Here is a 24,387-nt window from a genome sequence, read left to right on the forward strand (position 1 = left end):
GAAGGAGCCGTGGCAGAGCGCACCCACCTTGGTACACACTGGCCACTTCCTCTGGTCCCGCCAGGGGATCTCCTCAGGGAGAGCTTTTCCCTGCCGCCCCCCTGCGGCCCTTGTGGCCTGGTGTCCATTCCAGAACAAGGCCCTGGTGTGAGTCTGTCTCTCTTGCCCCTCAGCCTGGGAGCTTCCTCAGCAGGGACCACTGAATCACGAAGAAACCCACAGAGCTTCAAGCTGGCAGGAGGGGCAGGGAAGCGACAGGCCTGAGTAGAGTCGGGATGGCCGCGGCGCTGCCCTGTGGGTGAGCCTCGGCCAGCTGTACCGCTGGGGCCAGGGCACTTACCCCCAAGTGAAAAGGGCAGCGTCTTTTGCGATGGCAAAATTAACAGCATGATGTAAGGAGCAGTGTTTATATACAAGGAAGCCCCTAAATTACACAGCATAGTGCGAACAGGCAAGGGGCAGATACCCCCCGCCAGCAGGACAGAGCGGGTACGGCCAGACCCTCAAAAGGACGAAGGATGAAGGAATAAAATTGTGGTCCAGGTCCCACATTTGTGTGTCCTCTGGACACTGCGTGCCCTGAGTGACGCCCAGGCCACTCAGGCTTGACAGTGTGGCTGGACGCAAAAGGAAATCTATGGTACCCGGTGGAGAGAGGAGGCACCCTGAGTCAACTTCACCGCATCGGTAGGCAGGTGCAACGATGCCGGTTGAGAGCCAACCAAGTGTGCGCCTCGGAGAGCCTCGGGGGACGGCGGGGCCTGAGAAACCCAGCGCCACTTCCTCCGCTGCACGGGACCAGGACCTCAGGGACCATCCACGCATCAGGGGTTGTCCGCACGGAAGGCGCGTGCCCGAGGTGGGGCGCAAAGGCGACGGCCCGGGGCGTGGGTCCCGAGTGGGGATCCCGGAGTGTACGGTTCCGGGTGGAATGTCCCGGGTGGGGGCCCCGGGTGCAGGTCCGGGGTGGCCGGTCCCGCGTGCAGGCCCCGGGTGGGGACCCAGGAGCGAGGTCCCCTGTGGCCGGTCCTGGGTGGTCAGCAGGTGCGCGCGGGAACAAAGCGGCAGGCGGGCGGCGGCGTACCTGGGCACGCAGCTGGGGCTGGAGCCGTCCACCTCCCAGGTGGCGAACAGGTTCATGGGCACCGGCGTGTTGAGCGCGGCGGGCGCGCCGGCCAGGCCCAGGCGGCCCCGCTCGGCCATGGCGCCGGCCCCGCCGCTCCCTCGGCGGCCTGGGCTGCGGCCGGGCCGCGGACGCGCGGCGGGCGGGCGGGCGGGCCGGGCGCGCGGAGGGCGGCGGCGCGGTCACATGGCTGCAGGGCGGCGGGGACAGCCGGGCGGGCGTCGGACAAGCCCGCGGGCGGCGACCAGGCTGCGGCCGCCCCGCCCCGCCCGCGCGCGCCCGCCCTCACCGCGCTCCCCCTCCCCCCGACCGCGCCGCCGCCGCCGATTGGCTGGGCGGGCGCGCGCTCGCCGCTTCGGGCCCAATCACGGCCCGCGGATGGCTCACCGGAAGTGAGATTCGCGCGCCCCCCTTGAGCCGGCGCCCCAGGAGGCGCCCCAGCCCGCGGCCCACGGGAGCGCGCGTTCGCGCCTGCGCACAGGCCCCGCCCAGAGCGCCGCGCCCCGCCCCCCGGGAGAGGCAGGGAGGGGCCAGAGAGACCTCAGGGTTCGCCTATGGCCCTGTGCCCCGCGAGTCCCCGAAGAGCACATATTGTCCCCCTGTATCCCCCGGGCCTCTGCGCGTCCCCGACCCCCCACTCCTACGCCTCCTCAGAATCTCCCCGCCCCCACCCCGTGCACTCCGCGTGTCCCCCGGCGCCCTCCAGTCCCATGCCGGCCCCTGGGTCCTCCGCACCGACTCCTAGACCACCGGGCCCCCGCGCCTCTCGTGTCCCCCGGAGGCTTGCCCACCCTGCGAACTCTCTTTGTCCCCCCACCGTCTCCTTGTACCCTCCCCCCGCACCGACTCCCTTGGCGGATCGCCCGGGTGGGGCGTGAAGCAGGAGGACCAGGGTCGCGGGTGGCACAGACTCATCAGCCCCCCGCAAGGAGTTCCTCCCTGCAGACGCACTGGGGCTCCACACAGGCTCAGTGTGCAGATCGGTCCTCCATAAATCCCCTCTGGAGTGTCCTCTTTCTGCCTGAGCCTCCTTATTATCCAGCAATGCCCTTTCTGCGGTTTTTACACATGACAATGGAGAACCAATGTCTGGGGGCAGGGGTGGCTCCTGGCCATGGGGCTCCCAGTGAACTTGGGGATCCAGGCACGTAGGAGGCAATGACCAGAGCTACCCATTGGGCCCGTGGGGCAGGGAAGGTCAGAAAAGGCCCTAGAAAAGAACATCTAGTTTTGGGGGCCCAAGGAGGGGTCCTCTCTCCCCATTCTTTTGGCGGTGGTTCTGATCAGTCACCAGATCCTGCTGCTGAGATTTAGGAAAAGATTTTCTGGCATCTCTTCTGTTTCTTTGTAGCCACAGTATTCACAGTTGCTTTTCTCTCTAGTTGCTGTCTGTGTCTTGTTGCCCACTGAAAGAAGCCCAGCCCAAGCAAACGGACTTTCTTCCCTCACCCTTGGGGTTTACCATGCAACGCCCCCTTAGCTCTTTCTCCTGCACAGGACCCCATGCTGGCTCCCTCCTTTGTAAGAGCTCAGCCTCCAGCTCTGACTCCCTTGCTGGAGCTGCAAACAGCTGTGGCTGCTTAAAGCCAGGGTGGCATTTTGGAGAGAACAAGAGAATCTGTGTTTCCCACATGTTCTGCGCCTTTGGGGTGGTACAGCTGAAAGGCACGCGGGGCTGTCTGTCCTCAGCCAGCTGACTGGGTATTGTCTTACATCGCTGCTCCTGCCAGGCAGAGTGCCTGTGGGTCTCATACCTCTGAGATGGGGGGAGGGAGATGTCCGGAGAACGGGCACCAGCCCCCTGTGAGGACAGGGGCCCAGTGACCTCGACATTCGGGGTGCTGCGGTGCCGGACAGAGAGAGGTGCGGTGGCGTCAGATGAATGGGCCACCTGACACTTTGTGTCTGTGTGCGCTGGCATCTCACCCAGGAGAGGAGTATACCTGGGGGTCAAGTGAGGAGATGTGGGGTGACTAGGCTGTACACAAGGGGGCTTGACACCAGCTGCCTGTACAGTAGAGCTGTGCCCCTCCTTGGTACCAGGAACCACTGTGAACCCTTCATGGACTGGACAGCCCTGTTCCATCCCCACTTCACAGATGAGGAAACTGAGGCACCCAAGGGTATGCAGCCCCTAAGGGGAGGGGCCCGGCTGTGGGCTCACACAGTCTGGTCCAGAGCTGTCCCAATAAGCACGACGGTGGAAATGCTTCAATCTTTCTGCGAGGCAGGGAGGCAGAGACTGGAAACAGACTGTGTGCTCTGTACCTGTGACTCTGTTTTTATCTGTTCCTTTTTTAAGGTAGGACCATGTGGACACCACGATGTTAGTGGTGGTGAGATGGAGTGGACAGGTATCACTTTGTGATCAGAGTCACCTTTTTGGCCAGAACCTCTTCCATGCATTGCCGCCCTCTGTGTTTGAAAATGACTCTGGACTGTGTGTGTCCCAGGATGAGTGCCCTGAAAGCTGGGAGGATGTGCCCCTCCAAATGGTACAGTGTGACACATACTCCCCCCCACCCCGCAAATGTTTGGAGGACATCTGTTCTTTCTGATGGCTGTTTCTTTAGAACAGGAACTTGGTTAAAGAGGACCCTCTCTGGACAACTGGTGTAGCATGGTTGGGGATGAAGCTGGAGGAGAGGGTTTGTCTAGAGCACTGAGGTCCCTGGAGGGCACCCTGAAATCCTTTGCTGAGGACCTGATAGTGCGCCACCTGCCTGCCAAGTTTTTCAAACGCATTAAGGCCTCGGCTTTCCGATGGGGGCGGTAGGACTGCCACAGTGTTGAAGCCCCCCGACTCGCGGAAGATGGGACGAGGTGGAGGCTGGCCGCTCCTTCCCTGCGATCCCACCCATCGCCGCTGGGGGGGCCCTGCGCCTTCAAGTCCGGGCTCTCGCTTTTCTACTGGGGCGCTCTGGACCTCTGGCTCTTTGGAAACTCATTCGTCTGTTCAGTCAGAGTTAAATCCCCCCAGGCGTGGGAGGCAATGCAGCACCAGGCAGGGCGGCCCCTGACGGCGAGAAGCTCCCCTCCGGGTGCGGACACCGCGGGGCTCCCTCCGGCAGGAGCCTCGGTGCGCGTCTTTCCGCGCCTGGAGCGCAGCGGGCTGGGGCGCGCCAAGTCGGGGGCGGCTGGTGTGCTCCTCCGCCCTGTGGCCTTTGGAGCGGCTCCAGCCGGCCGGCTGAGTGGCCAAGGCCTCCTGCAGGACGCAGACACCCGTTCGGCTGGGTGATTCCAGCCCGCTCCAGCCCGCAGCTGGGCGGCACCTTCGTAGGGCGGTGCTGGGGGAGAGGCGCAGGGGCGGAGCAAGACTCTGGCCGGCCCACGCTCCTGGCAGAGACCCCTGGGTATGAGCTACGTCCTATCCACTTCTGTGGGTGGAAGATGTGGTGTGGCTGTGGCACCCTCACTAAAGTAGGGATGGGAACTCTTCACCGAAGCCACAGCAGATGACAAGGAGTGGCCCGGGAGGCAGTCCTCTTACAGGGAAAGCACAGCTGTGACCTCCCGGGGCAGGGCAGGTGTGCTGGGAATGCTGTGAGCCGGAAGTCTGTGTCTGAGATGCTCCGGGAAGCTGCAACAGGACTGCGGGCACCTGGCACCAGAGCCGCAGGGGTGGGTGGGCCCAGCTTGAGGGCAGCATCCACACTCCTTGTGTTGATATTCAACACAGGGCTAGAGATTCAGACGCTTAGGACGCCTGCCTGTCTTATTCACCTGTCCACCCCGGCTGAGCGTCGTAAGCCAGGATGGCATCCAGCATCTGTCTCCCTGGGATGCCCTCTAAGTGGCTGGCATGGAGCAGGTGCCCCACTGATCCCTACCGTTGACTGACTGCGAGAGAAGCTAGAAATTCCATCAGGAGCTGCCCAGTGAAAACGTCCCAGGTGACCCTTACAGAGCTGAGTGGAAAGGTTCAGACGTTTGTTCATTTCATAAATGATCATCAGGCTAGTTTCCAACCCTAGGAACAAAGGAAAGAAAAAGCAGAACCTGGTTCTCTCCCCCATGGAGCGTACATTCTCCTGGGGAGAGGATATGAACAGGTCAACCAACACACAGAAACATTGTACTTTCCAATAACGGGTGTTGGGACTGAGAGGGCGTGGGCAGGGAGGTGATGTGGGGCTGAGGACGGAAGGACAGTGAGGTGCCAGTGGGGGGGTGGGCAGTGCCGGCCTGGGAGCTCCCTAGAATACTGTCTGCTGGGCTCAGGCTCTGGAGGGCTGGAGCGTCGCCAAGAGTTTAGGGCGGGCCTGCCCTCAGCTGGCTGAGTGTTACTGAACCACAGAGAACAGAGACTGAGGACCACGGGCAAAGGCACAGCGGGGTGTTTACAGAGGGGCCAACGGCACGTCATCCGGTGCGCTGGGGACACAGAATAGAGTACGGGGAAAGGAACCCCAAGCCAACCATCCAGAGAGGTCTGCACAGGGGCACATCTCGGCAGCCTTTTTCTATGCATACCCATACCTTTAAAAAAAATCTGGGTGGAAGTACAAATACTGTATTTTTTTTTTTATTTTTTTAATTTATTTTTTTTATCTTACGCGGGCCTCTCACGTTGCGGGGCACAGGCTCCGGACGCGCAGGCTCAGCGGCCACGGCTCACGGGCCCAGCCGCTCCACGGCATGTGGGATCTTCCTGGACCGGGGCACGAACCCGTGTCCCCTGCATCAGCAGGCGGATTCTCAACCACTGCGCCACCAGGGAAGCCCCGTAATACTGTATTGTTTTTTCACCTAACAGCAAACTATGAGCATTTTGCTGTATCCTTAAATGTTTTTCTGGAGTGTGGTTTTCAAAGGCCTTTTGGTGTTCTGTGATGTGGATACGGTACAATCTGTTTACCCTGATGTCCATTTGCAGGCATTTAGACCAGCATCATATATGCGGTAAAGCGTTACTGGCATCCCATTAAAATGGTCGGCTAGTCCTTACAACGGTAGTAAGGGCTAATGTTTTAGTGTGAGGAAGGAAGAGGTTATACTATCATTATGAATAGAATTTGGTTCCATCCTGAGAAAATGCAAGAGAAGAACGTGTAAGAGTGCTGTAACTAAGCAGAAGTAAGACTGTTACAGATTGTAAGATACAAAGGAACGGTCCACCCCCGAAACGGCAAACAATAAAACAAAATACCTCTCATGGCAGAGAGAGCTAGTTCGCCCCAACATCTGTTCTCTCTCTTCCACAGGGACAGAGCTCTTGCTTTGGGGCTGGACACAGGAGGAGAGATCCCCTTTTTCAGCTTTGGGAGCATACAGCTGGGTTGTAAAGGAATATTTGCCTGTGTGGACAGCAATACCGTGCGAGGAGTCTTCTTTGGGAGGGGACTCATCAAGTGCTCCCCACAAATGGACGGGCCCAGAATGGTCAGTGCAGGGGGCTCATAGGTAATTTTGTGTCGATCCCACGGCCACAGGCGCCCAGATTAAGCACCGTTTCTGGGTGTGTGTGAGGGTGTTACTGGATGAGATCAGCACCCGGACAGGTGGACCAGTAGCACAGGTGACCCTCCCCAGTGCAGGTGGGCCTCATCCACCCGCTGAGGGTCTGAATAGAACAGAAAGTGGAAGAAGGAGGGATGGATGTGCCCTTTTTGCACCTGCCTCACCGTTGAGCTGGTCTCGCCTCATCTCCTGTCCTCAGATGGGAGCGATGCCGTCGGCTCCCCCGGTTCTCAGGCCCTCAGACTTGGGGTGAATCGCACCACCTGCTCCCTGGGTCCCCAGCCCGCGGACGGCAGCTCGTGGGACTTCTCAGCCTCCGCGACGGCGTGAGCTGACTCCTCCTAACAAACCTCCCTGTCGGCGTGCGTCCTACTGGTCTGTGTCTCTGGAGACCCCTGACTACTAATACAGATGCTAAAGTTCAACGAGAAGAATAAACAAGTGGTTGTACCCGTGAGATGGGGTGATTACAGTACCCACGCCGCCTGGCCGTGGGATGAGCCGCAGGGGTGGGTGTGAACATGTGCAGCTGTTGCCCCGAAGGCACAGGAGAAATGGGCACTGTTGTTATCATCACTGCTACCAGGCTTTGGAAGAGGAAGGGGAGGTATCCTAACCAGCTGTCTCACGAGATGACAGTGACGGAAGCCATGCCTGTCACTGCAAGAATCCAAGAGGTGACCAGTAGCACAGAACAGGAAAGAGGAAGGCTCTTCTCAAGGCTGCTCGCCAGAAAATCAGGTGTGAGCCTCCCTCGTGCAAAACACCTCCGCGAAACCCAGGTGGACGACACAGTTAAGCGTCAAATACGGCAAAGCCACCTCTGGACTTGAGGGGACTTTCTGAGCATAGAAAGACTCTAGGAAGTCACTGGCTGATAGCCCGCAGTGTCTGTGTGCCTGGAGATGTCCGCCGGCTCCGAAGCCAAAAATCCACTGTCGGCAAAGTGAAAAGGGAGAAGAATGTCTGGAATGTATGTCGTAGGCCAGGGGTGGTAACCTGGTTACCTAACGACCACCCACAAGTGGATAGGAGGATGCAGACAGGGAAAGGCATTCCAGAAGACCGGCAGACAGAGGTGGGTTGGCCGGCAGTCATGGGAACCGAATTCCCACGTACAGAGACACCCGTTTCACCCTGAGAGTTTGAGGATCTAACACTGGGATCCCTGCGTTGGCGCTGGCAGGAAACCGGTGCCGGTGCACTGGAGGGGCTGTATCAGGCCCCCTAGGAGGGGTCAGGAGCACAGGACCCCGCAGGTGGCACTGCCCTGCAGCCACACTGCAGGAGGTTCCTGAGGTCACCTCTGACCTGTGGGAGCCTCATAGGCCTGGGCCCGGGCCAGTGGGGCTTCTCAGAGTGAAGCCTGGAATCACGTCCAGGCTCACAGAGCCAGGGGAGGTCGGGCCGGTCACCGCACAGCCACCCCCTGGAGCATACAGCTAGCTGTGCGAAATGGTACGTTAGGACATGGCTAAAAATACGATCCTTTTTGGTTAACAAAATGTGTGTGTAAATGCATGAACGTGTAAAATATATGTTTACATGTAAGTGATTAGACGTGTAAAAGACCTATTTTCAAAGTACAAGGAAAATACGGAAGGCTAAAAATGAATCCAAAGTGTTAAGAAATTATCTCTTTGGCAGGAATTCAGTTGATCGAGCTTTTCTTTTTGCTTCTCTTTATCTCATATTTTCTCTATGATGAACATGTATTAATTGTACCATGAAAATAAAGGAGAAGAATAGCAGCTTCTGTGGTCAAATGGCACGGGTGGCCTCTGGAACATAAAGGTGCCAGTAAAATGGGTGATTGTGCAGCTTTAACGGCATGGAGAAAGCCCACCGCCCGTGACTGTGTGAGAAAATCAGTGCATGTAGCTGAACAGACAGCACACCTGGGGTCAGGATAACGCGTAGGGGCCCCCCTGCCTCTTACTGGGGGTTGTTCTGGGCCCTGAGTGTAAGGGGCACCTTTGTAGTTACATTTTAATACTTTTCTGTGTTCCCCACAATGGAAATTGTGTCACAATAAGTCAGTACAAGAGTTAAATGTTGGAAAAGAAACAGCAAGGCCCTAATACAGAAATCAACAGAGGACATTCCCGGATAGTTCACAAAAGGTGGGACACCATGGTGGCAGCGCCCGTGGATCAACCTTCGACCCCAGTGCTGTTCAGATTAACATAGGCATGATTTTTGGTTTTCCTTAGAATTTTCTTTGTTTTTCTAATGTTTTACAACATTTTCTAACGTTTTACAATTAGCAAACATGTTTTTGATACTTGAAAGCAACATTATTTCTCAAGCAGAAGAAATAAAGTGGGACCAGTGGAGGGTGGGCCCCGAATGCCGGGCTTTGTGCAGTTTTAAGCAAAAAGAGACCTGAGTGACACAGCATTTTTCAAATATTGGTGTTGGTCGCGTGGCACACGGGACAGGGACATCTGTGGCACCAGGGGTGCACTGCCACCGCCGGGGGTGGGCCTAGCTGGCTGCTGAGAGCCACGGGTAGGTGGGCCTGGGAATGACCTTGTGACCACTCCGGTTTGGGGCAGAGGGGAAGAGAGGAGTAAAAACCAGCTCAGGCTTGGAAACTGACAGTCTCCCAGGAGAACGAGCAAAATTCCTGAGGGGGAGACGCAGTACAGAAAGCAAAACAAACACACACGGAAAAAACGGGAGAGTGTCTGGGATGCGAACCGTCGGCTCGGGGGGGGCCTGGCCGTGTGCTGTACGCTGGAAAAGGACACTGAATCACACAGACACAGCACATCTCCCAGGAATCTTCAGGCACTGCAAACTAGTGAGAGTCCCCTGACAGGTCTGTCAAGGGATAACTTTAGCTGGGACGGGGAGGAATTCACTGGAGGCACAGAGTGGCATATTCACCCCAAGGGCCACCTTGGGCACGACGTGGAGGGCGGACGTGAGCTTTGCGTGGCCGAGCCAGCCCAGAGGAGAGTGGGTGCGGGTGGTCCTCGTCCAAGGAGGAACACTTACCCATCCAGCAAAGAACTAGTAGGCGTCTTCCCCTTTGGGGAAGATTATGTGTTTGTATATAATATTAAATTTTGCAGTAGGCTGGGGGTTTGCAAAAACAGGTTCAGCTAAACAAAAAATCCAGCCATTCTACTCACATTGCATGCTGATTTCTCTCATCCAGTACGACCCAGGCGCAGGGGCTGTGTCACCGCTGTGCTGTCCCCTCCCCAGGTCCTTTCCTTCTTGGGACATGTATTGGAGTCATGGGGGTCAGCCAGGGCTTGGAGACATGAGGACATCGAGGGGACCCTGGGCTTTGACCTTGGGGTACACTCCCCAAGGAGGCCTGGTGCGGCATTCCTCTCTCAGACCCTCTGGACCCGGAGCATGCACCTGATGGGGGCCCTCAGTGTGGCCCCAGGAACAGTCAGGGGAGGCGACACCTTGGCTGTAGGCAGCCTCAGAGCCCGAGAGTGTAGCACCCACGGCGTCCTTAGATTCTTCGTTTGTGCCAAGTCCAGTCCTTATTAACTGGGTCTTGACGCCTGTCTTGCACTGGTGAGGATGGGGGGATCCCAGCCTTGCTAAACTGTACGCTGCTGGCCGTTGCTCTCCCTGGCCCATCTCGGCACGTCCCCAGGTGGAGGTCCTCCCGACAGTCGAGGAGGCACCTTCTCTGACCAGACGGAGCCAGGAAAGGCTCTGTCCCCAAAAGGTGGCAGCCACAGCCATGTCCCCACCCCCAGTGCTGCTCACTGTATCTGAGGGCACTCCAGATGTCTGGGGTTCAGAAGCTGCCCGGCAGCCGCAGAATTCGGGTGTGGAAGGAACTGTAGAAAGGGGTCAGGCCCCCGCCACCCCGTCCATAGGAGGAACCAGAGAGATGCAGGTGGGGCAGGTGGCCCGCTACACCAGGGACCCCTCCTGCCCCTGGTGGAGGTGGGAGCCTGTGACCGACTGTGTGTCGGCCCAGAAGGTGGGACACGAGGATGCTGGCCCATGGCTTCTGTGGCGGAAGATGGACTGCCCCCCCCTCATCAGTGGCACGTGATGAGGGCAGAACAGACAGAGACAGGGGTCTGTGTTCTGGGTGGTCTGCGATCGTGACTGCTGTCTGTAGCACATACGCCATTTCCCCTGCTGTGCCCCCGCTGCCCCCGCCAATGCTGGGATGGAGGTGCCATCACCTCTGCTATGCGGATGAGGAGATAGAAACTTGGAGACCTCGCCCACAGGCACTGAGCTGCTGATTTTCAGGTGCGGTGATGGAAGCTTGCATGCGCAGCCTGGTCCTCTCATCCGTGCTGACTGCCACGTGTGGGGAAGTGTTGTAAATGTGTTACTGACCAGGGTTCTTGTCCTCCTTGATCAATAGAAATTGATCAGAGGCCAGACAAGAAATTCACCCAAGGCTTTACTGGGGCCCCTGCTGCAGCAGGCGGGAGCCAGAAGTATCAGACTCCCTTGCTTGCTCCCCCAGGTAGGGCAAGCTGGCTCCTTATAAGGGGTAAGGATAGGGGCGTGTCCAAGGGTCAGGCTGGAGGGGTGGCTGAGGTAGTCTGGCTGCCACATAGGCGGTGCTGTGTGCAGCAGGCATGCGCAGTACCCTGCTTTTGCTCTGGGCTCTTCAGAAGCATCAGCTGGGCTTTTTGGTCTTTTTGTATCTTGTTGTGCATGCATGCATTTATTTTCAGTCCCTTATTGTTTCTTTGTATTTAGTTGCTGGAGGAGAGGTGTGTCCAAGTGCAAGCCCTGCAGCAAAGGGTCCCAGGTCCCAGCCCATCTCAAATGTACCCGAGATGTGTTTTAATCAGGTGTGGTAAGGTGACACACACAGAGACAACTGCCTTTGAAAGCAGGTGCCTGAAAAGCAGGAAGACAGAGAACCCTGCAAAGCCTGGAGCCAAGCCTGGAATCCTATCAGCACCTGATTGCATCAAACTATGGGTCGCCCCCACCTGTGTGACTGAGAGACGGAAAATAAATTCTCTCTGAATAACAAAAACATCTCCCGAGCCTCACAGTTTTTCTTTACAATGATCATCATTTATTCCAAAATTACCAGGTGTGCCAGGAAACGATTTCATATAATCCAAGAAAAATGATAGACATAAATCCATAGGTCACCAATATTGGAATGATTAGAATGAACCTTAAAGTGTGATTAATGTAGTCAAGAAAATAATTTTTAAAAATGGAGAATTTCATCAGAGAATTGAAATCTAAAGAAAAATAATCATGAAAATTCTAGAACTGAAATATAAAATAGCTGAAATGAACAACAGAATAGATGGTTTCAAAAGCAGATTACACACAGCAGAAGAGAGGATTAGTGAAATGGAAATTAGTAAGTAGAAAATACCCAGATGGAAATAAGGAGGGGAAAAAAGAAGTGAAATACAGCGTATAGCATGAGGAACACGAGCAACGGAATAGATGGTTTTAAAAGCAGATTACACAGAGCAGAAGAGAGGATTAGTGAAATGGAAATTACATAAGTAGAAAATACCCAGATGGAAGCAAGAAGGGGAAAAAAATGTGTAAAAATACAGAGGCATATAGGACATAGCAAAAATCCAACATGGGTGTAATTGGAATCCTAGAAAGAGATTTACAAATTTTAAAAGCATCCAGGAAAAAAATTGTAGCTTAACTTCAAAGTGCAACAAAACAGATAAAAAATAGACTTTTTCAACAGAAATGATGCAAAGAAGACCATGGAATGAGCCTTGAAATTGCTGAAGGGAAATGACTGACAGCTTCCAATTCTATCTTGGTTGCCGGCAGCGTGGCCGCTCTCGCAGGGCCCCGTCCCCTCTCCAGCCGCCCAGCTGCTCCCACCTGCGCCCCACCACCGAGGGCAGCGGCCAGGCTTCAGGGTCCTTCGTGCGCTCTACACTCGTCAAGCCCCCCACACCCTCTCCTAGCCCCACCTCGGGCGTGCACACCGAGGATTCCTGCAGCTGCGCAGGTCCGCAGCCAGGGCGAGGGGCGGGGCCCCTCCTCCAGGCGCCCCCATCTCTCCTCACAAGACCTCGGGGTCGACCCCCACTCCTCTCCCCGAGGGATGGGGAGGAGAAAAGCCACCTGCCCCCAGGACTCCCTGCAAGGAAGGCAGGTGTCTCTCCAGCCCCGCCCCCCAGGCCTGCAGCCTGCACCTACGGCCTCGGGAGGGAGGCGCCCTCCAGCCTGGCGCTCCAGGTGGGGCCTGGGAGCCCACTCCTCTGACTCGGGGGCCCAGCTGAGTGGGGAGCCCCACCCCACTCCCGGGCAGCCTCTCCTCCTTCCCTGTGTCGGGTGACAGGTGCGGGAGGGAGACAGCCGTCCAGCGTCCTCCGCATCTGCTCGTCTGGGGCCGGCCTGGCTCTCTGTGCTGGACACTTCCTTCCTCTGTGCGGGTCGTGAGGCACTCTCGGGGCTCCCGGACCCCAGGTCTCTCCCGCGCCGGCTGCGGTGGGGTCCCCTCCCTCGGAAGCCTGCAGGGGCCTGGGCGCCCGGGGTGGCGCTGGACGTCTGGTGCCCCGTGCACGTGTCAGGTCGGGTCAGGGGGTCGGCCGGTGGCGCTTTTAAATACGTTCCGAGTCCTCCTCCCTCGGGTGTGGGCAGGACGCCCAGGTGGAGCTGGTGCAGCGACGGCGCTGGCAGGTCAGTCATCCAAGCCTCGCAGCTTCTGTCCTGCGGGTCCCGGCCCGCGGCCCCCCTGTGAGGACGCCGTGGAGGCCGCCGGGTGAGGCGCTCAGGCCCCACCAGGAGCCACGTGAGGGAGCTTGGACGCAGAGCCCCTGGTTCTGGCCAAGTCTTCAGAGGACGCGGCCCTGGCCGACACTTTGACCGTGACCTCGGGAGACCCCGGGCCAGAACTGTCCCACGAAGCCTCTCCCAGACGCCTGACCCACAGAAACTGTGAGATGATAAAGGTTTGTCATTCTAAGCTGCTAACTTTTGTGGTTATTTGTTAGGCAGCAGTTGATAATTAGCATACAAAAAGTTGGCCAAAATGTGCAACAGTATTGAACTATGAGACAGTCATTTCCTGGGACAATTTTGGGGATCAGTTCGCCCATGCGTAGTGTGTTGAGTGTAGGAATACTCTGCGCTCCAGCGATGCCCCTTGGGTCCTCCTTGGGGAACATCCATGTGTGCGTGGGGTCGCGAAGACGAGGGTCATCACTGCAGCAACCTGTTTCCTCAGGATGGGACCGGTGACCAAAATTCTGCTCTGTCCTTCCAACAAAAGGCTGTTGTCCTCACCATATGTGCACTGTCTTCTGGCTTAACTGGCTCGACGACCCACGCCCTTCGGTGAGGCGAAGCATGGGGCTCAGAGGCCAGGCACCCTCCCGTCATGACAGGGATCCACTGCACATTTACAATCCCCTTGTGTATCTCATTCCAGGAGTCTTGCAGTTCTGTTTCTACGTTCAGCATTTAATGCCATTTGGGATTTATTTTTAGAACAGGGTGAGGTTGGGGCTCAATTTACCCTGTTACTCCTCTAAACGGAAACCCCAGCCCCACTGAAAAGTCTGTCTTTTCCACAATGATTGAGGCCCCTAAATTTCCGTGTATAGTTGGGTTTGTTTCTGGACTCCTGGTTTTATTCCACTTGTCCATTTGTCCCTGTACAAATACTGCGTGGTTTAATGGATGTAATTTGATATAATATTTTGATATACAGAAGGGCAATTTTCCTCTTCTTTTAGAATTTTATTTAAAAAAATAAATTTATTTATTTTTGGCTGCATTGGGTCTTCGTTGCTGTGCATGGGCTTCCTCTAGTTGTGGCGAGTGGGGGCTGCTCTTCGTTGTGGTGCACGGGCTTCTCATTGCAGTGGCTTCTCTTGTTGCGGAGCACAGACTCTAGAGCGCAGGCTCAGTAGTTGTGGCACACAGGCATAGTTGCTCTGCGGCATGTGGGATCTTCCCGGACCAGGGCTCGAACCCGTGTCCCCTAGCATTGGCAGGCAGATTCTTAACCACTGCGCCACCAGGGAAGTTCTTTTTAGAATTTTCTTGACTGTTCTTGTGCAGTATCTCTTCCAGATGACTTGAGGGTCAGCTTATCAAGTCACTTGAAAATCCTGTTGACATTTTGGTGGGGATTAAATCGACTTTACAAACTGACTCGTGAAGAATTTAAGTATTTACAACATTGCTTTCAAGTGGGAATAGGGCATTTTCTGATTCAGTTAGAGCTCCTGTCAGCCCTACAGTCAAGATTTAAGGGTTTTTGAAAAACGAAATCTTGGGAGGTCCCTGTTGGCCTAGCGGTTAGGATTCCGGGCTTTCACTGCTGCGGCCCGGGTTCAGTCCCTGTAACTGAGATCCCGCAAGCCGCGCGGCCAAAAGGAAAAAAAAAAAAAAAAAGGTGGTCTTGCACATTTCTTTTCAGGCTCATTCCCGGGGACCGCATGGGTGTTTCGGCGACCGTGAATGGCATCTGAAGATAACTGAGGGCGCGGGTGAGAGGGACACAGAAACGTGATGACACCGGTAACCACAGGTGCCACAAGTGACTGTCAAGGGGTGGGGAGACACGGGGGGGCCACACAACAGGGAGCGGGGTTGCATGGGGTCGTAAGGGCACCGCCAGACGGAGGCCGCGGAGCCAGGAAGAGCCGCGGAGCTTACCCCCAACCCCGGAGGGAGGGGCGGGGGGTCCCGGTGGGCCCTGGGCAATCCCGGGCGAGGGTCTCCACCCTCAACCTGCGCCAATCCGTCACTGAGCTCTGCTTCTCAGACCCCGCCTGAGGCCCCGCCCACAACAAGGTACGCCCACAGCCTCTGGTCCCGCCCATAAGGCCCTCAGGTCCCACCATTCCCCAGCTCTCGCTCCTCAGGCCCCGCCCACAAGCCGCGGTCCCGCCCATCTGGCCCCGCCCCCTCAGGCCGCTCAGCCTTTCCTCCTGCTCCTGGCGTGCCGCCGTTGCGGCCTGTAGGTCCCAAGTTCCGAGGCCTGGTGGCTGCGTCCCGGCCCGGAGGTCGCAGGTTCGAGTAGTCGCGTCTTCGCCGCGGCCCCAGAGCCCGTGCCCGTTCCGCGGGGAGCGACCGTGGCGGGCAGCGCCGTCCCGGCCCGTGCGGCGAATCTGCTGCTGCGAATCGGCGGGCTTGGCGGCGGCGGCGGCGGCATCGCGAGAGTCTGGGCGGCGCGGACGCGGCTGCGGACGGGCCCGGCGGACGCGCGGTCCGGCGGGCGGACTGGGACCGGGGCCGGCGGGCGAGGGCCCGGCCTGGAGCCGCCGGCATGACTGGCCGTGTGTGCCGCGGCTGCGGCGGCACCGACATCGAGCTGGACGCGGCGCGCGGCGACGCCGTGTGCACCGGCTGCGGCTCGGTGCTCGAGGACAACATCATCGTGTCCGAGGTGCAGTTCGTGGAGAACAGCGGCGGAGGCTCGTCGGCCGTGGGCCAGTTCGTGTCGCTGGACGGTGGGTCCCGGCGGGGCTGGCGGGGCGGAGGACCGGGTGGCCAGTGGCCTCCGTGCGTGTGCGGTTCTGGCTTTAGTAACGGAACTTACCGGAACAGGCGACAGGATGAGGCCTGGGGTCGGGGTCGTGGCCCATCCCCCTCAGTCAGCGCAGTCCCTTCGCTCCTTCGGGGGACAGTTGTTTGAATCTGGGGGTCGGGGACGTCAGAGCGTCCCCCTTCTCAGTCATCATAGTCGATTCAGCTCCTTTCGGGTTACAGTTATATGAATTTAAACACATTTGGATTCGAGTAACACCACAGCGAGGATAGAGTTCCGTAGCCCCACACCTCCCCGCAGCGGCAGCTGCCCTCCGTCCCTGCAGTCTTGTTTTTCAGGAATGCCGCGTAAATGGAACCAGCCCGTGGGCAACTTTTGGAGACTGGTATCTGTCCCTCGGCCCTGTGCCTTTGGGATTCGCCCAGGCTGTTGCGAGGATCTGGGCTCCTTCCTGTGCACGGCCCGTGATTTGCTGAAGGACCTTTGGTTTGTTTCCAGTTGGGGGTGATTATGAATAGAGCTGCTAAAAACTTCGTGGATGGCTTCTTCTGTGGACATAGGTTTTCATTTCTCTAGAGTGGTTACCCAGGAGTGGATGGTAGCTGTATGTTTAACTTTATAACAAACCACCAAACGGATTTTCAATGTGGCTGCACCATTTTGCATTCTCTCTAATTGCTTCACCAGAACTTGGTGTTGTCTCTGTATTTATATATACTTCGGGTGTGTTTTTTGTGTGTTGTGGTGCCTCATCTCCGTGCTAATGCATTTTCCTAATGCATAGTGATGTTAAACAGCATTTAATGTGCTTATTTGCCATCCCTTAATCCCCCTGGCTGAAATGTCTGTTCAAGTAGCTTTTTGCTCATTGTATATTCAGGTTGTTTGTTTCCTTACTGTTGAGTTTTGAGCATTCTTTAAGTGTTGTAGTTACAAGTCCTTTGTTAGATATGTGATTTGCAGAGCAGAAGTTTAAAATTTTGATTAAAAGTTTTAAAATTTGATGAAGTCCACTATACTGATTTTTTTTCTTTCATAGATTGTACTTTTCTCTTGTTGCCGAGCATGGTCTCTAGGCACGCGGGCTCAGCAGTTGTGGATCGCGGGCTCTAGAGCGCAGGCTCAGGAGTTGTGGCACATGGGCTTAGTTGCTTCCCGTTATGTGGGATCTTCCCGGACCAGGGCTCGAACTCGTGTCCCCTGCATTGGCAGGTGGACTCTCAACCACTTGCGCCCAGGGAAGCCCCCTATAGTAAGTCTTGAAATCAGATGTTGTGATTCCTTCAGCTTTGCTCTTCATTTTCAGAATTGTCTTAGTTATTGTAGTTCCCTTCCCTTTTCATTCAATTTTAGAATAAGTTTGTGTATATTTACAAAAAATCTTGCTGGGGCTTTGATTGGAATTGCATTAAATCTCTTGATAAATTTGGAGAGATTTGACATTTTTACTATATTGTGTCTTCCAATCCATGAGCACAGATGTCTCTCCATTCATTAGGTTTCCTTTGATCTTCCATCATGGTTTGCAGTTTTCAGCATAGAGCTCCTGTACATATTTTAGATGTTTACCTAAGACCCAAATAGAGCTGTCGTAAATAGTATTTTTCAGAAATTCACTTTTCAGTTGTTCATGGCTGGCATATAGAAATATGGTTGATTTCTGTCATTGGCCTGTTTCCTGTGACCTTGCTAAACTTATTAGTTCTAGGAGTTTTTAAAAAAATAGATTCCTTGGGATTCTTGATGTAGACAATCATACTGTCTATAAATAGAGGCTGCTATCTTTCTTTTGTTTCTGTTTCTTGCTTTTGAGCAGACATGTTTGCCTTCTTCTCAGTCTTAGAGGGAAGCATTCACTCTCCTCCCACGCAATACGATGTTAGCTGTAGGTTTTTGTTACCTGTTCTCTATCGATAAAGATGAGCAAGTTCTCTTTCCACTCCTAGTTCGCTGAAAGTTTTTATCATGAGTGGATGATGAGTTTTGTTTTTCTTCTTTTGTCTGTCAGTATGGCTGGTTTTTGAATGTTCAATGTGCTTTGCGTTCCTGGGGTAAACCCACTTGATCATGGGGTATTATTCTTTGTATGTGTTGCTAAATTAGATTTGTTAATATTTTGTTGGGGATTCTTACATTTATGTTCATGTGGTATATTAGTGTGCAGTTTTCTTGTAATGTCTTTGCCTGGTTTTGATATCAAGGTAATGTGCCTCCTGGAATGAGTCGGGAAATGTTCCCTTCTCTTCCGTTTTCTGGAAGGGATTGTGTAGAATTGGTGTTATTTCTCCCTTGACTGTTTGGTGGAATCTACTAATGTAGCTATCTGGGCCTGGGGGTTTCTTTTTCAGAAGCTTTTAATTATAGGTTAAGTTTCTTTAATAGTTGTAGGTTTTATTTATGTTTTAGAATATCTCTTTCATGCCGGGTGAGTTTGTCGTTTTGAGGATTTGGTCCATTTGATCTAAGTTGCTGAATTTATGCATGTAGAGTTGTTGGTACTGTTCCCTTATTCTTTGGATGTCCGCAGGGTCTGTAGTGGTGTCTCATTTTCCTTTCAGATATTGGTGTTTTGTATCTTCTCTCTTTTTCCCTTTGTTTCTCCTGCTGGAAGTTTATCAATTTTTTTGATCTTTCCAAAGAACCAGTTTTGGGTTTCATTGCTTTTTTTCTCCTGTTTTCTGCATGGCACACATCTTTGTGTTCTTTTTGTTGTTGTTGTTCTTTTTTTTTTTCTTTTTTTTTTGTCTTTGTGTTCTTCCTGAGCAACTTTCTGGGACTGCTGTGGTGGAGTCTCCCTGGCACTGTGTTTGCAGCTTTGTCACATGTTGCCAAACTGCCCCCTCAGTCATCCAGGAATTTGATGCCTGTTGGAAAGAGAGTAACAACGACAGTAAGAAGGGGTAATCATAGTAGCTGACACTTAGGGTTTCCCATGGGAGCCACTGTGCTGAGTGCGTCCCTTGTACCTGATGACAGCCTGTCCTCACTGCAGACGACAAAGCTGGGTGCAGAGGAGACCTGGATGTGAGAGATGTGCTGCCACCTGTGGGCAGTGACGTTGGTCCCACGGCCTGTGAGCACAGGCTCAGAGCTGGGTGCCCTTTGGTGGTGTGATTTAAAGGTGGCATGAACCTGGGCTGGCTCTGTCGGGTGGGCTCACGCTCTGGAGGGCCCCCAGGAAAGCACTGCAGGGGTTGTGGGTTCTCAGCTCCTGTATAGCAGGTGGGGTGGGGGGGGCGCCGCTGCCTCCAGCAGCCCCTCCCCCCTGGGTGGGTCCGTCCCAGACTCCTGGCCTCCTCCCTTCCCCATCACAACAGCAGCCACCCTGGTTGTCATCTCTGGCTGCTGTCAGCCTCCCTGGTGCGGAGTGTGTGCCCAGCTGGCCCCCCAGCTCTTCCTTTGCAACAGCCTCAATCCTGGAAGCTGGGCCTTCTCTCTCGGGTGCCCTTGTACAGGGCCCAAGGCCGCTGTCTTTCCTAAGCGTTCTTGCTTACTCTTTGAGAAGGAGTGGTGGATGGTTAGCTCTGCAGTTTACTTGAGAATATGTAAATTAGACGTCAGGGCCCTGTGGCCAGCTGCCCTGTCACCAGCTGGGCTTCCGACCGTGACCCGGGCCCAGGGTCCAGAGGCGAAGGAGCCCAGTCCCCCTGGGTCCCCTGGTAGATGTTTGAGGACCGGCAAAGTGTGAGTCTGGCGTCCCAGGCTGGACTCGCAGAGTGGTGGCAGCTAGGGTGGTGCTGGGGACGTCTGGGCTGTGTCTTTTAGTTGATGGGCAGCTGGTGAGCGGATGGGCGTGGCTGAGAGAAGGGGTGTGTGTGAGGACTGCAGAGTGGCAAGGCGGTGGGCGGGGCTGAGAGAAGGGGTGTGTGTGAGGACTGCAGAGTGGCAAGGCGGTGGGCGGGGCTGGCGCAGCTGGGCCTTTGCAGGCCTAAGGAGGGGCCCGCTGAGTCATGGGGGAGGGGCTCACCAGAGCGTCCAGGAGCTCAGGGGTAGAGTAGGGCTTCCCGGCCCTAGTGTGGGCGCTGAAGGTCTCGAGGACAGCAGGTCTTTCCCCTGGGTGGCCCCTGCAGTTGATGGTGCGCAGCGAGCCCACAGGCCCCTCCCGGGGGGTGGGCTATACCTGCTGCTCCCCCAGGATGAAGCCCAGAGGTGGAGAGAGCTCCTGCTTCCCTGGGTCCTTCCCTTCCTCTTCTGGGGCGCACCCCCGTGCGTTCCATGACCACAGCTTTTACTCACTGCAAACTTTGTCCCTGAAGTCAAGGTGTCTGTAAGTGCTAGTGTTATGAGTAATGAGGTGCTTTCCACGCGTAACACGATGAGCAAGGTTTGGTGCCCAGCTCCCGCGGGGGTGGAGCCTCTCTTGCTCGCGGGGGCAGCTCCCTGGGTCCTGTAGAACAGCAGACCCACCTGCCCTCTGCCCGGAGAGGGTTCTCTCAGGCACAGCCTACCAGGTGTCCTGGCCAAGCTCTGATCCTGGAGTTTTGGAGGTTCTGCGTCTCTGTTTCTACCTTGTGGCCCCTCAGAGCCCCACTGAGTTCCTGCTGAAAGGGACCTGCTCTTAGGTAATGGCTGAGTTTTGTCCTGGAGGCACTTGGGTGAGAGAGGACTGTTGTTCCGAAAATGTCATTTGCTGCTTTTATCACCTGCCATGCTGCATGCTGCTTGGTTTCCATAATCAGACTTTTAATCGTGACAAAACAGGCTCTTCAGTAGCTGTGTCTGGTTGAAAGAAGTCTAGGCTGCTGCCACTCTTTAGCTGTTGATTCACCGACAGCAAGAGGTCTGTGTCCAGCCACGTCCCCATGCCCGGGGCTCAATGTGGACTCGCTGAGTGTCTTTCGGCTGCCTTAGGGGAGTTATGCCCACGTCCGAGCTCAGGTTGAGGGGCCACTGGATTTCTCTTCCGTCCTGGAACCGCCCAGCTGGACCTCGTGCAGTTGTCCCCCCTTAAAAGGAGCTTCACAGCAGTGACAGAAACCCCTCACTTTTTTTTTTTTTTTTTTTTTTTGCGGTACGCGGGCCTCTCACTGCTGTGGCCTCTCCCGCTGCGGAGCACAGGCTCTGGATGCGCAGGCTCAGTGGCCATGGCTCACGGGCCCAGCCGCTCTGCGGCACGTGGGATCCTCCCGGACCGGGGCACGAACCCACGTCCCCTGCATCGGCAGGCAGACTCTCAACCACTGCACCACCAGGGAAGCCCGAAACCCCTCACTTTAAATAAAATGAATACAGACTTAGGAAAGGTTTTGCTTACCCATGTGGGAGGGATCCGTGAGTGAAATGGAGGACGGTGCTGTGTGCTGCTTTTCTGTTTCTGGTCTTGGGGTGTTGGTGTTGCTGGCTTTGTCCTCAGTGCTCAGAGTGGCCGAGAAGCCCCCCGTCCCCCCGCCGCAACCAAGTTGCAGGGGTCAGGCCTTTGCACCTTCTTGCTTTTGCAGCCGCAACTGGGAGGGGCACAGGTGCATCTGGGTGGAATTTCCGGCCCCTTCCCTGCTGTCCACAAGGGGGCAGTCTTGGCCCAGCTGTGCTGACAAAAACTGCAGCTTCTACTTGTTAGATGTAGCTGGTTGTCTCTTGTTTGTTACAGGATCTTGATATAGAAAATATCAAATGTTGTTGTTTTTTTTTTGTTGTTGTTCTTTTTTGTGCTAGGCAGACCTCTCACTGTTGCGGCCTCTTCCGTTGCGGAGCACAGGCTCCGGACGCGCAGGCTTAGCGGCCATGGCTCACGGGCCCAGCCGCTCCGAGGCATGTGGGATCTTCCCGGACCGGGGCACGAACCCGTGTCCCCTGCATCGGCAGGCGGACTCTCAACCACTGCGCCACCAGGGAAGCCCTCAAATGTTTTTAGAAGTAGAGGGAATAACATGAAGGGCATCTGAAAGACAAGTACAGCGTGCATTGATGGTTTTGGTCAGAGGTGGTACTCAAGCTTTCTTTCACGCTTCAGGGGACCCTAGCCTGTGGTGTTAGCTGTTTGAGATGTGCTGAATAAGCACTTTTCACAGGCTCCACCACTGCTTTCCGGATGTTATCTACTGTAACCAGATCCCCAGTGTGTAGTATTTGTTGAATAAAAGAATATGCATCCATTTTGGCAAGCAGGTTTTGACCTCCTGCCCCCTCCCTTCCCCCAGCTGGCTGGACCCAGTAAGGCACCTTCCTTGCCAGGACTTAGTCCCTGTTTCTCCTGGGAGCACGTGAGGGACTGAGGCTATGTACAAGGACCTTGGAGAGCACCGGGGTGCTGTGTGTGTGTGTGTGTGTGTGTGTGTGAGTGTGAGTGTGCGTGGGGACAGCAAGCACCAGGAGACAGCTCCCCGAGCAGGCGGAGCCGGAGCCGCCCCAGGAAGGGTGGCCGGGGCGTTGGGGAGAGACAGGGAAGGGCAGCACAGCAGCAGAAAATAGAGGTCCTGGAAGTGCAAGGGGGGGGCACGTGCAGAGAGTGCAGGGGGGGCGTGAGGGGAGGGTGTGACCTCTCAAGGTCTTGCAGTGCATTTAACACTCACCCAGAGCGAGGCTCCACTCTTCCTCAACAGCATCCCTGTGTGACCTGCCCTGGTCGCTTCCCATCTGTGTCTAAGCAGGGAGAGGCGGCTGGGTCCTTGTGCCTGGAAGGTGGGGCTTCAGGGGATTTATACCCTTACTTTGTCCTTTTTCTAGTGCGACATTATTGTAATTGTTTGCTTAAAACATGTGCTGATTTCCATGAAAACAATATGGTGATTTTTTTTCCTTTTTCTCAAATAAAAGATGGGCAGCACTGGACACAGGTCAAAATGTGGCTGTCCTGGTCAGGTGACCGCGGGACTGTGGCCTTCTTCAGTGGTTCCTATGTCTAAAAGATCACAAATATAAAAATTTTTAAGTTTATAAAAGCTGCCCGTTAATAAAACCTACCCCCACATGGGAGGGTACAAGATACAGACCCCCAGTCTCAGGCCAGTGAGCCATGTCGGGCTTCTGCAGAGTCAGAGGTAACACTGGAGTGTGGAAGCTCCTCATTTCTGGGCCGGGTGGACAGGTCTCCCCTGGGCCCTGCCCTGCTCCCGGCCCCTCTCCAGGCCCCCAGTGTTCCCTCCCTGGCCCTCTCCCTCCGCTCCCTCTGTGGCCAGCTTCTTGAAGACGCTAAGTTTGTGGTAACTTGTCAGGGCAGTGATAGAAAACCAACACACCCAGGGTGACGACAGCAAAACCTTCCCCAGGCACTGCCACCTGTCCCCAGGCTCCACATCCTACTGTGAGAGAGCCATGGGCTCCCTGCCAGTCCCCACTGGGGCCGGCGCTTAGACCCCACTGTTGGACCACAGGAGTTGGTGGGAGACGCTGCCCAGCCCTGGGCCTCAGCCCCAAGGAAGCTGCTGAGGCGGGGACGCTGGGTGCTGGGGCCACCAGCCAGCCAGCCCCCTGCTGTGCGCCCAGCTACTTCCAGCTGCTCGTAGCCCACTAACTGCCCAGCCAGGCCTCCTTGTTGCTCATTTCAAAGTTTTCTTAGCCAATCTTATTTCTTTTTTTCCCAGCTGAACTTTAGAATCATTTTGCTGAGATCTTTAAATAATCTTGTTAGTACTAGTTTGGGATTTGCTTGCAGTCACAGAGAAGCTGAAGGCTGACTTGTTCTCCGCTGTCTGTGCTGGTTGCCGGCCTATGGAAGACCCAGAGGTCCCGACTGGCCCCAGGAGGTCGGCCACGTGTTTTCCTCGGGGACCTATTCTCAGACTTCAGGGATCTGGCTTCCCAGATCCCTGTCACTTCTGAGTTTCCATTTCATCCTCCAGCAGGCCCTGCACCCTTACCTCCCCCACGTGGCTAACAGTGTGAGGCCGTGTTCCCTATCTTCAGGAGCCTCTAATCCTTTGCCCTGTACTTTGTAACAGACACGCCGGCCTGTGGGATGCGTAGCACTTCCCGGCTCCCCCGCTTTGCTTGGCCGCCTGTGCCCCTCACTTTAGCGTGGTGCTCGCTTTAAGATCGCGCTTCAGGGCTTCCCTGGTGGCTCAGTGGTTGAGAATCCGCCTGCCAGTGCAGGGGACATGGGTTCGTGCCCCGGTCTGGGAGGATCCCACATGCAACGGAGCGGCTGGGCCCTTGAGCCATGGCCTCTGAGCCTGCGCGGAGCCTGTGCTCCGCAACGGGAGAGGCCACAACAGTGAGAGGCCCGCGTACCGCAAAAAACAAAAAACAAAAAAACAAAAATAAGATCGCGCTTCAGCGCGGGGGTGTGTAATAAGTCTGGTGAACTATCCGGATGTCCACCTGGCTGTCTTCACAGGGTATCAGGGCAGACGTCTCCGCCCTGAAGCCCTGCAGAGTGGAGTACGTGAGACGTCCTGGGGAGGCTTGGAGTTGGTGG

General features: G+C 55.6%; 2 protein-coding genes across 16 annotated transcripts in view; one reads left to right on the forward strand and one right to left on the reverse strand.

Annotated features, from left to right (window-relative positions):
- Positions 1 to 1,233, reverse strand: part of PACS2 (phosphofurin acidic cluster sorting protein 2) — a 64,373-nt gene extending 63,140 nt beyond the window's left edge. For 4 of the 7 annotated variants that reach the window (XR_010839356.1, XR_010839355.1, XM_059058841.2 and 1 more), the window contains exon 1: positions 1,085 to 1,228. Coding sequence is in view for 5 of the 7 variants with exons in the window: in XM_059058841.2 (XP_058914824.1) it covers positions 1,085 to 1,203 (119 nt within the window). In the remaining 2 variants the exon portion in view is untranslated. Of the gene's footprint in view, positions 1 to 1,084 lie in introns of all 7 variants that reach the window. The other 3 variants (XM_059058843.2, XM_059058844.2, XM_059058842.2) reach the window with 3 other exon arrangements.
- A 14,514-nt stretch (positions 1,234 to 15,747) lies between these two features.
- Positions 15,748 to 24,387, forward strand: part of BRF1 (BRF1 RNA polymerase III transcription initiation factor subunit) — a 75,465-nt gene continuing 66,825 nt past the window's right edge. For 5 of the 9 annotated variants that reach the window (XR_010839357.1, XM_067027609.1, XM_067027610.1 and 2 more), the window contains exon 1: positions 15,759 to 15,996. Coding sequence is in view for 7 of the 9 variants with exons in the window: in XM_067027609.1 (XP_066883710.1) it covers positions 15,813 to 15,996 (184 nt within the window). In the remaining 2 variants the exon portion in view is untranslated. Of the gene's footprint in view, positions 15,997 to 24,387 lie in introns of all 9 variants that reach the window. The other 4 variants (XM_059058852.2, XM_059058851.2, XM_067027612.1 and 1 more) reach the window with 4 other exon arrangements.

Source organism: Kogia breviceps, chromosome 3, assembly GCF_026419965.1.
Source record: "Kogia breviceps isolate mKogBre1 chromosome 3, mKogBre1 haplotype 1, whole genome shotgun sequence".
NCBI lineage: Eukaryota > Metazoa > Chordata > Mammalia > Artiodactyla > Physeteridae > Kogia > Kogia breviceps.